Raw genomic sequence first — 16,432 nt, forward strand, 5'->3', positions numbered from 1 at the left:
CAGTGATAATGTTCTGTCAACCAGTAATAATGTTCTATCAACCAGTAATAATGTTCTATCAACCAGTAATAATGTTCTATCAACCAGTAATAATGTTCTATATGACCCAGTGAAAAATGTTCTTTCAAACAGTAATAATGTTCAAGATGACCAAGTAAAAATGTTCTATCCAATCCAGTAATATTGCTCCATCAACCCAGCAATAATGTTCTGTCAACCAGTAAAAATGTTCCAACAACCAGTAATAATGTTCTATCAACCAGGAATAATGTTCTATATGACCCAGTGAGAAATGTTCTTTCAAACAGTAATAATGTTCAAGATGACCAAGTAATATTGTTCTATCCAAGCCAGTAATATTGCTCCTTCAACCCAGTAATAATATTCTATCAAACAGTAATAATGTTCTATCCACCAGTAATAATGTTCTATATGACCAAGTAATAATGTTTCTTGCTGACCCAGTATTAATGTTCTATCCGACCTAGTAATAATGTTCCATCAACTCAGTAATAATGTTATATCAACTTATTAATAATGTTCTATCCGACCTAGTAATAATGTTCCATCAACTCAGTAATAATGTTATATCAACTTATTAATAATGTTCTATCCGACCTAGTAATAATGTTCCATCAACTCAGTAATAATGTTATATCAACTTATTAATAATGTTCTATCCGACCTAGTAATAATGTTCCATCAACTCAGTAATAATGTTATATCAACTTATTAATAATGTTCTATCCGACCTAGTAATAATGTTCCATCAACTCAGTAATAATGTTATATCAACTTATTAATAATGTTCTATCCGACCTAGTAATAATGTTCCATCAACTCAGTAATAATGTTATATATCAACTTATTAATAATGTTCTATCCGACCCAGTAATAATGTTCTATCTGACCCAGTAATAATATTCTATCCAATCCAATAATACTGTTCTACCAATCCAGTAATATTGTTCCACCAACCCAGTAATAATGTTCTATCCAACCCAGTAATAATATTCTATCCGAGCCAATAATATTGTTCTACCAATCCAGTAATATTGTTCCACCAACCCAGTAATAATGTTCTATCCAAACCCAGTATTGATATTCTATCCGAGCCAATATTATTGTTCTACCAATCCAGTGATAATGTTCTATCCAAACCCAGTAATAACGTTCAATCTGACCCAGTAATAATATTCTATCCAAGCCAATAATATTGTTCTACCAATCCAGTAATAATGTTCCACCAACCCAGTAACAATGTTCAATCTGACCCAGTAACAATGTTCAATCTGACCCAGTAATAATATTCAATCTGACCCAGTAATAATGTTCAATCTGACCCAGTAATAATGTTCTATCCAAACCCAGTAATAACGTTCTCTCTGACCCAGTAATAATATTCTATCCAAGCCAATAATATTGTTCTACCAATCCAGTAATAATGTTCCACCAACCCAGTAACAATGTTCAATCTGACCCAGTAACAATGTTCAATCTGACCCAGTAACAATGTTCAATCTGACCCAGTAACAATGTTCAATCTGACCCAGTAATAATGTTCTATCCAAACCAGTAATAATGTTCTATCCACATCAGTAATAATGTTCCGTCAGATCCAGAATATCCATGTGATAGAAGAAGATGGCACGATAGCATGACAAATGATGAAAAATCATAAAAAGCAGACAATCCAGCCAGTGAATAAGTGGGGAAATCAGCAGCTGATGGAGTTGTTTTGCCCTCCACCGCACTGACTTCATTCTGCATAATTTACCAAGATGTCTCACCATCTTGACATCAGATGCAGGGACATGCATTTCCTCCCATACCCCAAACAGCATTATCAGCATTACTAGATGAAATATCTGCTGCACAAGTGGAACAGAACAGGTTAATCTGACAGCAGACAGAAGAAATCAGTGATAAGTTTGCAGATCTACTGGTTCAGAAACTGGTGTATATTAGTGCAGCTTGCTTGCACCACAGCAGCTGGGCTGATGAGCACATATGGGAGAATCTGGGACTGTTAGGTGTGTAATGTGTCTGAAATGTTAAACAGAGAGCGCAGGTGATGGGACATTGAGAAAACACAGCAACAGAAGGATGATGGGATACGGAGCAACAGACAAACACCATACAGCAGTTCAGTTCCTATTGATGAAGAGTATGTTCAACATAATCCTCTGATGACGCTCCTCCTCTTGATTGTTGTCATGTTTTTAACTCCTGCTTGAAATAACCTGACAAGCCTCTCAGTACAGACACATTTAAAGTAGACCTGGCATGGCCATTTCTACTCATTTCATTCCCAGTCTTAGGTATACCTATTTTTAGCTTTGCACCTCCAATAAATCTAGAAATTTTAATTTATTTTAGAATGAGGAAAATATTTCTCTGGGGGGAAGAGTCCTCATAAGAATGACACAGAATCTTTTCAAACATGTTTGAACCAGAAAAACAACGATTATGACGAAACAACACAGTACAACGTCTGAAAAACAAGAGACTCAAGCATCCTGGGGAAGTGGTCTGGGGACATACTATAGGGGAGGAGGCCCAGGACAGAGCACTATCTCCCTTGGTTGACTGGGAACACCTCGGGAATGCTCCCAGACATGCAAGACGTGGACTGGGAAAGAGAAGAGAAGGAGTCTCTGCTTAAACTGCTGCCTAGTGGTAGAGCACAGGTGTCAAACTCCCGTTCTCGAGGGCCGGTATCCAGCAAGTTTTAGTTGTCTCCATCCTTGAACACACCTGACTGAAATACATAAATAGGTTGACAAGAAGCTGCTGGATTCACTTGATTTGAATCTGGTGAGTTGGTAGAAGGAAAACAACAAAAACCTGCCGGATACCGACCCTCAAGGACTGGAGTTTGACCCCCTGTCAGGTAGGAGGATGGATAACTGTTAAAGAGGAGCAGTGTGGGAAACCTAAGCCACACCGACCTGAACCTCTTCAGCTGTAAGCAGAAAAATGACACAGTTTTTACTTAGCAAGTAAAAAAAGTTTTAAAAAGTGAACAAAAAACACGTTTTACCACCCGATCAGTAAAACTTCTTTTCGGTGGTGCAATCTGAGCAGCTGACCTTCTAAACCCAGTGCCAGGAGGAGTTTAACTACAGACTAGCAAGTGGACTGAACTGCTGTTGGTGTTTAGATAAACATAGATGGAGGATGGGAGTGACAGAAGAGGATGGACAAACACACTGTGTTTCCCCCATTACCTAGACCTGTAGCATCAGTAAAGTTATCTGCCGATGGAAAGAAGAGGGGAGACAGGAGACAGAAACAACTGTAAGAGAGACAGAGGGGGGGAGGGGGGGAACAAAAACAGCTGGACAGCCCAACAGCTCACACTCACCACTGCTGCTGTGTAGGAAGACACACAGTGTCCATTTCATTCATTAGAAATTAAACTGTCATGTTTTTACTAAAAAAAAGATCCCATTGTTGGAAATAAATGAAGAAAAATTACCACACACACACACACACACACACACACACAGAGTAAGAGAAAAGCCAGAAAGAGCGCTAGACTTTCTGTTGGTCAGCAAACGTCACAGCGTCTGTCCTGCACTCCTTAAAGACATAAATCTCTGCAACCAAATCACAATTTTTTAAATTTTCAGTCAATTTCACTGACAGGTTGAACATATGTTGAGACGCCAGTGACGACATACGTATAAATACTTCTGCCTGACAAGAATTTGTTGTTATTTCATTGCTTTGGTTCTGTGTAGTTTTTTGAGCTCTTCAACATGAATTTGTCTGTTTATGAAATCATGTCTTACTGGTGAGGACGTTTCTACCTCATGGAAACCAATCAGTCATCTGACGTCTTGGAAATCTTTGCGAAACCGAATAACTGATGAACTTTTACTTTGCAGCATGCAGCTTATGGGATGTTTTCACATCTGATGTTTTGGCTGTGAAACAAGGAGGAAGACTCACCTTCATTGGCGAAGTGTGGAGACTCCTCAGCATATTCCTCCCCCGCTCCCACCTGGGTGAGCGCTGACAGAGAGAACTTGTACCGCGTGGATCGGCTCACCGGGCGGAGGGTGAACTCTGTCACATTAGGAAATAAAGTCTCGCGCTTGGTGTGACCAAACCTGGAGCCGTTGACTAAACACACAGAGAAAAACGATTCTGATGTGGGAAAGTTTTGTGATGTGACTCAGGTAATAGCAGTAAATAACATGTTTTACACTTTCATTTTTGAGTTAATATGACATAATATATAATATAAAATTATATATATACGTTTATAAAAACAATTAAATATAATTGAAATTAGCAGGAAAAAACAGGTTTTAGCTATGAAGAGGTCATTTTGGCTCACCATTCTGCTTGTCAGAAACCATATCTAGTTGCTGACTCCTGATCTAAGAACTATACCAGCAGGAGTTTTGGTTTCAGGTGGGACACCAAAGCTGGACAGGTCTTCAGGTAGAAGCCTGACAAACAGCAATCCATTGCTTGGGAATTTGACTCTACTAAAAACCCAGTCCCATCGAGAAAACACTCGACAACAACAGCAAAAAATGGGCTGAAGCATGATGTGTTGAAAGTTGCCCTCTTCCTGTATGTATTCCTAGAGCCGGCCTTGGGAGATACTGTAAACTTTCTTTTGTCTTTACATTACAATTACCTTCCCATTACATTATGTAAAAGACAAAAACTGAAGATTTGCACCAAAGATTTGGATCAACAGTAGTTTAATAAACGTTAATCTCCAAACTCTGGGAAAGTTTTTCAGTCAATCAGAAGCTAATCACTCATTTTTAGGGTCAAGCAGCTGATTTCAAAACCTCCCAGCCTTTATTTTGTTTGGTTTTTTTATTTATTTATTTATTCTTATTTATTTATTCTTTATTCTTTTTCTTTTCATTACAGATCTTTGAACTTATCCCACATTCTTCTTTTTTAAAATTAAATTAAATTAAATTAAATTATTTAGTCTTGGTACAGGAGAAGCCTCCTCGGTCATGTGACTTGTTGGCTTGACATTTTGCATTCAGCTGTGTATGTTGTGAGTTGGACAATCCAAAGAAGCTCACCTGTTTGGTATTTGAGCAGGTATCCAATCAGAATGCCGTTGGGCTCCAGAGGTTTGTCCCATTCCAGGTAGATGGTATCCAGACCTCTGCGGTTGATCCTGAAGAAGCTTGGAGCATCAGGAACTACAACGATCCAAACAGAAGACAGAAACAAAGGCAGAGTGAAAAAGTTAAGAAGACAATGCAGGAAAACTTGTTTTATTTATGTTTTACGTTTTTTTTGTTTCTTCCTTGCCAGCAGAAAATAAAGGTAAAGTAAAACAACCGCTAATGGCCTCAGATGTAATAACTGAGAAAGCCACATTTAACAGACATCACTGAACCTCTGGACCAGAGTAATCTGGGTGCACTGTGTCCTCACCTCCCTCCTTGGTGGTGAACTCCACCTCGTTGCTGGGTTGACTCTCAAAGCGGTTGTTGGCCACAACCATAAACATCTTGTATCTGGAGTAAGGTGTCAAGTCGCTGAGCATGCCAGAAGGTGCTGCCACTGTGGTGTAGAAACCCTTGGTCATCTTTTCCTTGTTGACCACCAGACCTGGAACCTGACTGGCGTCCCGCCAGTAGTAGAGCTGGACAGTTGGAGAGGAGAGAACTGGTGAGACTGGAGGAGGTAAAAAAGGATTGACTGCTGGAGGGACAATCACAGGAACCGCGGCCAGGCTCACCCTGTACTCCTTGAATTCGCCGCGGACAGAGCTCAGGTTCACGGGCTTCCAGTGGATGCTGGCTGAGCTGCTGTCGACCTTTGACACCCGCAGGTCCGTGGGTGCTTCAGTGGGTTCTAAGCGCAGACAGGAACGGGATATACAAGTGAGAACTCAGACAGTATTTAAAACTCTTTCACTGGGTTTACATCTTTACTTACGGTCCTCTCCGGAATATCCAATGACCACGTTGGACTCTGGTCCTGATCCAAAATCATTCCTGGCTTGGATTTTGATTTCATAAGGCACATAAGTTTCTGTGTTGTGGACAACATGGATTGGTTGGAAGGTGGTCACGTGGTTCCAGTCCTCCCCAGAATCTCTCCGTCTCCACCACACAGAGTAGCGTAGGTTCGGGCCATTTCTGTCCAGGTCAGGCAGCGGCTGAGGAAACACAACACAAACCCAGAACATAAACACCCAGCTGGGAACGTAGTGACCAGCATGACAGCTTTTCTGTTTGGGGAGATAACAATGCTCATTTGATAGTTGTAAAATGTTGGCTAAGCCTGAGTCACGCCTGAAAAGGAAGGCTGAGGTGGTCCAGTGGGAACACACATCCTTATCCTAAAGATCAGGGGCAGGGATGGAAATCTAGCTGGACAGTGCAGTCTTGTCCAGTCTAGGCCAGTCCTGCCCTGTCCTGTCCTGTCCTGTGAGTGTGTCTTACCTCCCAGGTGATCTCCATATTGTCCTTTTTGGAGCCCCATCCTCGTAAATCTCTGGGAATGGCATCGGGGGCTTGTTTTAGAAAACAGAACAGTGGACAGTTCAGTCCATGCGTATCATATTTGATAATTACAGTTTCAGAGATCTATTAGTTCACTTCATCTTTAAAACTATATTCCAAACTCTGTTGTCTTCTGCCACCTGCTGGACACCTTCTGTACTGCAATGAATCTGCCACATTGTGATCATGTACAGCACATCCATGCAAACTAGTTTAGTTCATTCTTCCTTTTTTTCACATTTTGTTAAGGGGTCAAAGAAATTAGAAAATACATTTTCTGCCCAGTATTTCTTGAGTCAGGCCTTAAAGGGTTAAACTTTGCAGCAGATCAGATTTATTTAAAGCCACCTGTTCAAAAAGTCAGAGCAGTAATCATACTTTTAGGAAACCTGTCTGTAGGAAGAAAAGTGCAACAAAAAATGCATAAATACACCACTAAATAACTTATTCAATCCGTCCAGTTTAATATATAACATTAAAGCATGAATAAATGATTCCATATATACCAAATTAAATTAAAACACCCTGCGATGGACTGGCGAGCTGTCCAGGATGTACCCTGCCTTTCGCCCAAAGACTGCTGGGATAGGCTCCAGCTTCCCCGCGACCTTAATCGGACGAAGTGGTTCGGAAAAGGAATTAATTAATTAAAACACAGTTTTATTTTGTATAAAAGATATGCACTCGTTCCAGCATTTAATTATTTAACTGAATAATTTCATCTGTCAGCCTTATCCATCCAATCTGTTGGGCAGCCAAACATTAAACAATTAAATAGGAAAATGATATAATTTCTTACATCAAATTGATAACAATTTATTAATTTGTTTCTTATTTATATCAAATTCTTCTTCATCCTACATGTTCATTTCCAATATTTCTTAATAACACATTTAAATAATTATATAAATGAGAATTAAACAAGGAGCCGTGTATTACAGGTTCTAATGCACAGTGCAGAGTCTCGAAAGCCACAACGCGCAGCTACAAGCTATATTAAGACCGTGTAATGCCTGGTTCTGAGTTGTTTAATCCGCTTGTACCATGGTCCCACACAGTAAACATTTTATAACAAAGTTTATTTCTGGTAACAAAACTTGCTAAATATGCTGAAGTATAGGAACTATTTTATGTCAGTCAAAAGCCAGCTGATCTCGGTTTGTGAATAACACGGTGCTATGGTGACGCTTGTAAAGGTGTGATATAACAATGATTTAATTTGCCGAACTACATGTGTGTGTATGAATAAAAAATAATGCAGCTAGCTGGCTTTAGACTTCTCACTGACCTGGTTTAAGTATTAAATAACTGTTAGTTATTTATCCAGTGTGTTTATATCCAATTGTAATAAATTAATGTAAGTTAATCATTCCAAATTGTATTCTCCCTCCATAAACTAGTATTTATTTTCTATCATTTCTAAGCTTTAAAGCTTTTAGAGGAAATATATTTGTTGACATGCTATACATGAAAACAGATTTCTTACTCACCCACGCCGCTGGTCTTGTATCGTGGTGAGGATCGGCTCGGCTCACTCTGACCCACCGAGTTAATGGCGATGACCCTGAACTGGTAGTTGACAAAGGGTTTGAGCTGCAGAATGACGGAGTTCAGGTCTCCGGGGTAAGTGGACAGGTTCTGCCATCTTCCCGGATCCCAGTGGTTTTCCTCAAACTGGACCAAAAACTCTGCAGGAAAGCAGCTGACATGAGAGGAGGAAACACATGCCACTGCGGTACTGGGATGATCTGGAAGGGTCGACTCAGGTCCCGCATGACCAGTTAGACTGGTATCTGCAGTTTGGTCATTCTGAGTTTTTAACATCTATAAATCTCCAGAAAGGCTTTGGAAGAACATTCAACTTGAAGTCCAAAAGTCTCCTTTTCAGTTCCAGACATTTAGAACTATTTTTGAAATAAATGCAGATGTGATGAATCAAGTAAGTCGCATTTGTCAGAACTAAAAATAATCCATGAAATAATTTAATGTATTTATAAATAAATGCTCAAAACAGAGTTCAAAGCCATCTTTGTTACATTTCAGGGAGGAATAAATGATCAGGGTGGGGCGGCTTTTCTTAAGACCCCTTCATTTAATCCTATAAATAAGTAAACTTATCTTTGCTATTTCTAGAATAACATTACTTCTTACGAGGACAGCTTTACTAATTACATGAATTAGAATAGACTAGAGAATATTATGTATTAATGTGCGCAATGTATGTCCTCAGAATCGACAAGATTCTGCTAGGATCGGTGGAAATTGACCCCCCCCCATTTGGCTGTCTGGAGCTGCCTGCCTGAGATCGGCTATGGACTCAAGGCCGAGGGCAAATTGTTTTCCTCGCCTGGAACCCTAACAAAAATCTTATCTGGATTCGGCTTCCCAGCGGCCTTGGGCCGGTGCAACCCCCCCTGAGAACGGAAGAAGACATGTTCATAGACGCTCTGCCCCCCCTCCCACATGACTCACCGCCTCCCTGGACTTTGTGTGTCTTGTTTTAATTTGTGCTTCAGTGTATGTGGTTTTTCTTCTCTGTATCTTCGGACCGCCATTTTGGCATGGCCCGGAGTTACATGACCTTTTTTTCTCCTCGAACCCCCCCCCCCCCCCCCCCCATGATCCTAATGTATCTCTGTTGCACGGCCTAAGCTTAAGCTTGGTTCTGTATTACTCTTTTGTCATTAATATTACATGTCAGTATGTCTGACCTTGGACAAGCTGGCTTGAACTTTGAATTTCCCCTCGGAGATGAATAAAGTATATTTGATTTGATTTGATTGATTTGATTAACTGAAGTATAACTGATTGATATGTATTGTGCTTTACTATAACAAATGAATTATTAGATTATTAAAGAAGTTGTTGTATGTTTGTTGTGTAACTGCGGGTTACAAACGTCAGTGCACGGATTCACAGCTGTCATCTGCTCTGTGTATGTTATCCGACACTGTTTTTTATCACCTAAACGCATGTTTGAGTTTGAGTTTGAGTTCTAGCACGCTCTCCGTTCGGTTTCCATGGCAACGAAAAACGCGTCGTTTTAGAGAGTTTTTTCTACTTGGAAATCCTTGTGACGTCCCGGGGGGTAAGGTTCGGTGATTGGTTACCTTCTACTGGTTAACAAGGACATGTACAAATACATCAGGCGGGTGGAAAACGTGGGATAAAGTTATTTCCAACGATGGCTGGTGAGTTTACCAAAGAGAGACATCCTGCTGCATTCGTTGCTGTGGGTTGCTGTTTTCCACTTCGTTTTCAGGCTCTGATTCAGGTTCCAACATGTAGGGCTGTATGCTATGTGTTGACACTGTATTTTGTTTTTTTATTGAGTTCATATTAGCTTAATCCTTCTGTTTATGAGATGTTACAATGACGGCGAAAGCAGGTGCGGTGCGCGCTCCCGATGGCGGTAGGCGGGGCTTAATGTGGAAGAGTCTCAATCCACTCGTTTTGCCCACAGGCTGATCTGACAGCCTACGGAGAGGGTCGGTCTGAAGTAAATAAAGCCATTTGTGACAATAACTCGATCAATCCCAGCCCTTCTGGTCTCAGAAATAAAAATAAATGAGCCTGAAATGCACATAATAGTTCCACTTTAATGTTGTGTTATTAAAAGAGTAAAAACCGATACTGATCATTTCAGATATTGCATCTGTATGTCGATAATGGCTGATAAAATTGTGCCAATAATATTGGACATTGCTTGTCATTAGTTCTGGAGTTCTCCAGTAAAGCCCTGTAGGTTAATTAGACTTCTTCCTACCAAAACCCAACATTTAAATTATTCCAAAAACTGGGGGAGTATTTTGGGATATGACCCACAGAACGGGCAGGAAACAGGTACAGTTACCTGTGATGGGACTCCTGTGGTCATTTCCAGGGATCCAGGTGAGGCGAACGCTACGGGCTGCTGGGTCTGACAGATCCAGATCCACAGGGGGGTCAGGACGATCTGCAGACAAGCATTGGATGGTCTAGCGTTAGACATGTCAAAGACAACCATCAGTCTTCCATAAAACATACCTGGACAGTCTGAGTTCACAGAAAGGACGAAACACATGCATCGTGTTTTTTTTAAATTTTCTGTTATGTTATCAATTACATCAAAACAAAAGTGAATAAAGGTATAAACAGGAATAAAAATAGTAAGAAGACAAAACTGTAAAAGAAAAGACAGACAGGAACGTCCAGCTGAGCTGTGTTACCTGGAGGCAAGGCACTAGAGACTGAGGGGTGGAGGAGGGCTTCTTCTGTGCGCGGGACCAAGGAGAGGAGGTGGGGATAAAGGTTAGAGTTTACTGGTTAGTCTACAAGCCAGTCAACATCAAGGCAACACAGCAGTTAACACTTCCTTTAGTACACACAGATGTATTAGTTAGCTGCATCTCGCTGCAGACGGGATGATGTTTGCACTGATTCCAGCTGTTCAAATCATCTACACATGTTTCCATTGCTGAAGGAAAGGCTTCACCAATCAGTGCAACAATCATACAGAACCAAGTTGGTTCCCATCCATCTTACAGCAGCGTGTGACGACAGTATCGTCCTGCACAGCATGCTCGCTGGTGAACCACACAGAGAAAGTTGTGTTAAAGCTCTGAGGCACATGCGTGATTTCATCCTGATGGTGCACAGCTGGAAAACGTGAAGGAAGCTGAAGATGTGTGAAAAACAGCTGCTGTGAAAGTCTGTCCACCTGTTTGTCTGTCTGTCTGTCTGTCTATCCGTCCATCTATCTATCTATCTATCTATCTATCTATCTATCTATCTATCTATCTATCTATCATCCATCCATCCATCTGTCTATCTATCCATCTCTATTTCATTCATCTGTCTGTCCACCTGTTTGTCTGTCTGTCTGTCTGTCTGTCTATCCGTCCATCTATCTATCTATCTATCTATCTATCTATCTATCTATCTATCTATCTATCTATCTATCTATCTATCTATCTATCCATCCATCCATCCATCTGTCTATCTATCCATCTCTATTTCATTCATCTGTCTGTCCACCTGTCTGTCTGTCTGTCTGTCTGTCTGTCTGTCCATCTATCTATCTATCTATCTATCTATCTATCTATCTATCTATCTATCTATCTATCTATCTATCTATCTATCTATCTATCTATCTATCTATCTATCTATCCATCCATCCATCCATCTGTCTATCTATCCATCTCTATTTCATTCATCTGTCTGTCCATCTGTCTGTCTGTCTGTCTGTCTATCCATCTATCTATCCACCTATCCATCTGTCTATCTGTCCATCCGTCCATCTATCTATCTATCTATCTATCTATCTATCTATCTATCTATCTATCAATCTATCGATCTATCCATCCATCCATCCATCCATCCATCTGTGTATCCATCCATCTCTATATCATTCATCTGTCTATCTATCCGTCTATCTGTCTATCTGTCTGTCCGTCTATCCGTCTATCCATCTATCCATCTATCCATCTATCCATCTATCCGTCTATCTATCCATCCATCCATCCATCCATCAATCTATCTATCCATCTATCCATCCATCCATCCATCTGTCTATCTATCCATCTCTATTTCATTCATCTGTCTGTCCATCTGTCTGTCTGTCTGTCTGTCTATCCATCTATCTATCCATCTGTCTATCCATCTATCCATCCATCCATCCATCTGTCTATCTATCCATCCATCTATGTATCAATCCATCTATCTATCTGTCTATCCATCCATCCATCCATCATGTGGGGTTGTGAACATGATCTTCTAGCTTCTCTGAGCAACAGATTATTTTACTTTATCTGTAACTCAGTGAGGAGACAGACATAGTAAAAATGTACTAATGATAATAATAAACAAAATGCATTCTTTATATTTCTCGTGTGAATTTCTGAGTGAATTTCTTAAAGCCACCAGCAAAGCAACCTGCTGTTACGTGGTGGAGTAAAATAAGTGATGTTTCATGATGGTGGTCCTCTCTGCCTCCACAGCAAGAAGAATTCAGACTCTTTAGATTATAAGTGTTCTCCTCTTCTGACTGAAGTGGAAAGATGGGATGTATCCCAGTGTTTCTGCAGGTTTTACATGTTTCTAGACTTTAACACACCTGCCTGAAATGAATGACGGACTAACTGGCTTGGAGAAAACTTGATGGAGGATGGTGAATCTGAATCAGATGTGCTGAGAAGGAAATCATCTAAAACATGCAGGACAGTTTCTGTCCAGAGGACCAGAACTGAGAGAAACTGCTCAATCTAAACATTTACACTCATTTCCTTTTACAACTGGTTGGGTTTAGGATTCCTGGGCTGGCTCCATGAATACATCCAGCCCAGCTCTGTTAGACGGTCTCAGGGTTCTCCGTGTACCTATCACAGTGAGGCGGGCCGAGGCTGAATCCTGGTCTATCTCAGAGTTAACAGTGCACGTGTACTTTCCCTCATCACCCTCGTTGACGTTGGGGATGGTCAGCGACTCTTCATCCTTTTTCAGCCTGTAGATGAAAAATTTAAAAAAGCAAAAACAATCTTGTCTATTAAAGCTGATAAATGATGACATTTTTCTCTGTTTGGCCGATTTAAAAGCTTGATCCTCGCTGTAATCGTAGAATCCATAAAGTTACACTGATGTCACCATGTTTATATCCATCTCACAAATCAGAAGCAGTACGGACAGAAGTTTCTGTGACACAGAATGTCTGACACCAGTGTCAGTCAGGGTCTTTGTCCAATTAAATCCCTTCATCATGAAAAAACAACACCAGGAAAGACCAAACAAAAGCTTGTTCTTGTGTTCTAAACACTGCCTCCATGTGGCAGAGAAACACAATAACAAGCAGACCTGCAAGTGACAGAGCACCACAAGGTCTTCCAAAATGAACCATAAGCATTCTTAGCTTTCCAGGACTGGGCTTGAGCACCATTGATTTAAATCAGGAATCCAGTCCTCATGATGTACTGTCCTGCAACTTTTAGACCTTTCTCCAGCTCACCTGAATGGCTGAATTCCTTCCTCTGCATGTCATCCAGCTCTGAAGAGGCCCGGACACAAACATTTACCTGATTCAGAAGAAGGGTTGCATCTAAAAGCTGCAGGATAGTAGAACTGAGGACTGGACTTTGGTACCTCTGATTTAAATGATAGTGGTGGGGGCGCCGGAGATCTAGCTGGGTTTTAGGGGCGAAACTTTGAATGGCTGCAGAATTTAGAAAGTATTTATTTAAGTGTTTTCTGTGGAAGAAAATGCAGGTTTCTGTCCGGAGCGGAGCTGACACAGTAAAGTCATTAAAATGAGGTCAAAGTAACTGGAGGTGTTAATGAAGAGCACCATTACCTCCATCCCAGATTCAGAGGCTTTTCATCCTTGGTCCAGACCACCACGATGGGCAGGCTGGGATCTGACGCCACCTTACAGGCTAAGCGAACCGTGGAGCCCCTGACGACCGACTGGTGCTCAGGGCCCCGAACGATACGAGTCGGCTCTGGTTCAGAGTGAGAATGAAGAGGAGGTCAAACAGACACAAACCACATGAGGTCAGACATCCAGAAGCTTCCCGAGACGACCAGAGGAACCCAGTCTGAGAGACGGTTCCCAGCAGGAAAACACTGATTCATACATGCCGACTCGTTTCTGTTAAACTGCATCAAATCTTCCTGAGTGGACGGTCGGAGTTTCTGTAGAAATCTCCACATGAATCAGAAACTCGAAACAGAGTAAAGAATAAAGTTTCTGCAGCCTTATTCCTGATTGCTGGTGTCAGGTTTCATCTGTGGAAGGCTGGTAGCGACTGCTGCTGTAAAACTATAAAAACGTGCTCAGAGGAGAGAATGTGCCCGATATCACACCATGAACTGTGGGATGGATCGTCCATGTTGGGAAGATCAGAGCTCTGTTCACTTCAGAACCTAATTTTGTCTCTTTTAACCTTTGTTTGTTTATTTTTTATAAATTTTTCATCTCTGAGTTGTGTTTTCAGCTGCAGCTGCAGCTCTAAATGAAGATTTTCCTTCTCTGGAGGCAGTGTCCCAGAGAACAGTGGACTTCCTGCAGAAACTCTCTCTGCTTGACCGCGGTTTGGAGATAAAGGACGGCATGAGGCTTCATGTGTGCAGAAGGACACACGGCTGCTTTTACAAACTGTCGGCTAGATGAACAACATGATGGGAGAACAGGTGAGGTGCTAAACATGAGATTTCATGCAGAAAGGATGAGTGGGTTCAGGATTTTACAAGAAACGGGACTGATCTGGACAAAACGCACATGTACCGATAAGAACATGATTAACACGAGTCCCAGCGTTGTTCTGGTTTCAGACGTCAAACTGACATCACTTCCAGTTTTATTTTATTGCACTTGGAATAAATACGTCTCTTTCTGCAAATTTTTGCTTGCTTTCTTATTTCTACTCCTTTTGCTTTAAGATGTAATCAATAAATTATTTAGACGTCTGTTTTTATTTCCATAAATCACAGAATTCATTCATTCATTCATTTGAGAATATTTTATTGTAAACATTTTCAGTGTGATGGAGTAGTTGCAGCTTTGAGGGCCAGATTTACAGTGTATGATGTCAGTGCGGTGGATTTGGGGTGATTTACAATTTTTCATATTCTATTCTATTCTATTCTATTCTATTCTATTCTATTCTATTCTATTCTATTCTACAGTCATTTAGCAGATGCTTTTATCCAAAGCGACTTACATATGAGTGAGAACAACACAAGCAGGAAATCAGACAGTAGAGGACATCGTAGGAAGGTGCCGGTGGATTGTCCAGTTTGACGCAGGTCCTTCCACGAAGTGCTACAGGCTTTTTTTTTTGTTTGTTTTTTGTTTTCACCCTTCCCACCCCATAATATCACAGATGTTAAAGTACAAAGAATTAATGCCATAATGTTTGTTGCAAAGAACTGGGCTAAGTTCTCCAACTTTCCAATAAATACAGCTGTACTAAGTGTTGAAGTGCTCCTTGAAGAGCTGAGTCTTCAGCTTGCTCTTATAAGTAGACAGGGACTCTGCAGAGCGGACTGAGTTTGGGAGATCATTCCACCATTGTGGCACCACAGAGGAAAAGAGTCTGGCTGGTGATTTACTCCCACGTATTGGTGGTAACACAAGGCGTCTTTCACTGGTGGAACGTAGCTGTGGAGAGGGAGGCCTGGATTAGGGAGTGAAGGTAGATGGGAGCTGTTTGAGTTATCATGCGATCTAAGGTGTGATTGTCGATGTTATTCAAAAAGACCAAAATTTCCTTTCAGGCAGAAAAAGCTTTAAGTGTTCTAACCATTTTAAATCTTGCATAAAATCTTTAAGTGGAAGTACGCCTTGGTTATGAAGATCCAGAGTGGGCTGAATTTTCAGCTCGTTCTTCCAAAGTCTGTTCATTTCAAGAGAAAAAAAGTTTTTTTTTGTGGTTTGCAGAACCAACATCAGACTTTTAAACAGCAAAAGTCACGGCACATTATTCCTGATCAAGACACATGTTTTCACTTTTAAGGGGACAAGGGGTCCAAGGCTGTGGGAGAAGTTACGCAACATTTTCTGACAGACTGGGGAATAACACAGAATAAACTCAGACAAATACTAATGTGTTACTAATGTGTTATAATGCTTACAGCCACTCATTATCTTAGTTTCTGTATGGAAACAACTCCTCACTCGTCCCATCAGCTCATCGCGGTTAGGATGTCTTCTTTATTGTGTTTTAGATATGTTTTTACAAAACTATACTAGAGATAAAGCTGAAAGTGGAGACGGGTTCACCGGGTTCCTCCAACACGGAGGACAAAGACTCAGACAGATGTCAGACAGAGGAGGCAAAGCTGTTCAGTCTGCTGCTTGGAAACAAACTCTCCAGATTTCCAGTCAATCTTCTGGCTGGAAGCTGTTTTCCAAATCATAATTATTTCAGGACCTAAAAGCTGTGTTAGTATTCGTAGAG

General features: G+C 40.9%; 1 protein-coding gene across 7 annotated transcripts in view; it reads right to left on the bottom strand.

Moving 5' to 3' along the window:
- The window catches only part of nfasca (neurofascin homolog (chicken) a), an 89,327-nt gene that overhangs the window by 28,144 nt on the left and 44,751 nt on the right, over nucleotides 1–16,432 (bottom strand). For all 7 annotated transcript variants that reach the window (XR_013771360.1, XR_013771361.1, XM_079242946.1 and 4 more), the window contains 10 exons: nucleotides 13,825–13,972; nucleotides 12,860–12,984; nucleotides 10,357–10,458; nucleotides 7,994–8,191; nucleotides 6,444–6,514; nucleotides 5,935–6,157; nucleotides 5,735–5,850; nucleotides 5,428–5,638; nucleotides 5,067–5,189; nucleotides 3,958–4,131 (listed from right to left, as the gene is read on the bottom strand). Coding sequence is in view for 5 of the 7 variants with exons in the window: in XM_079242946.1 (XP_079099072.1) it covers nucleotides 3,958–4,131; nucleotides 5,067–5,189; nucleotides 5,428–5,638; nucleotides 5,735–5,850; nucleotides 5,935–6,157; nucleotides 6,444–6,514; nucleotides 7,994–8,191; nucleotides 10,357–10,458; nucleotides 12,860–12,984; nucleotides 13,825–13,972 (1,491 nt within the window). In the remaining 2 variants the exon portion in view is untranslated. The remainder of the gene's footprint in view (nucleotides 1–3,957; nucleotides 4,132–5,066; nucleotides 5,190–5,427; nucleotides 5,639–5,734; nucleotides 5,851–5,934; nucleotides 6,158–6,443; nucleotides 6,515–7,993; nucleotides 8,192–10,356; nucleotides 10,459–12,859; nucleotides 12,985–13,824; nucleotides 13,973–16,432) is intronic.

Source organism: Telmatherina bonti (genome assembly GCF_933228915.1).
Source record: "Telmatherina bonti genome assembly, chromosome: 6".
In the NCBI taxonomy this organism is placed as follows: domain Eukaryota; kingdom Metazoa; phylum Chordata; class Actinopteri; order Atheriniformes; family Telmatherinidae; genus Telmatherina; species Telmatherina bonti.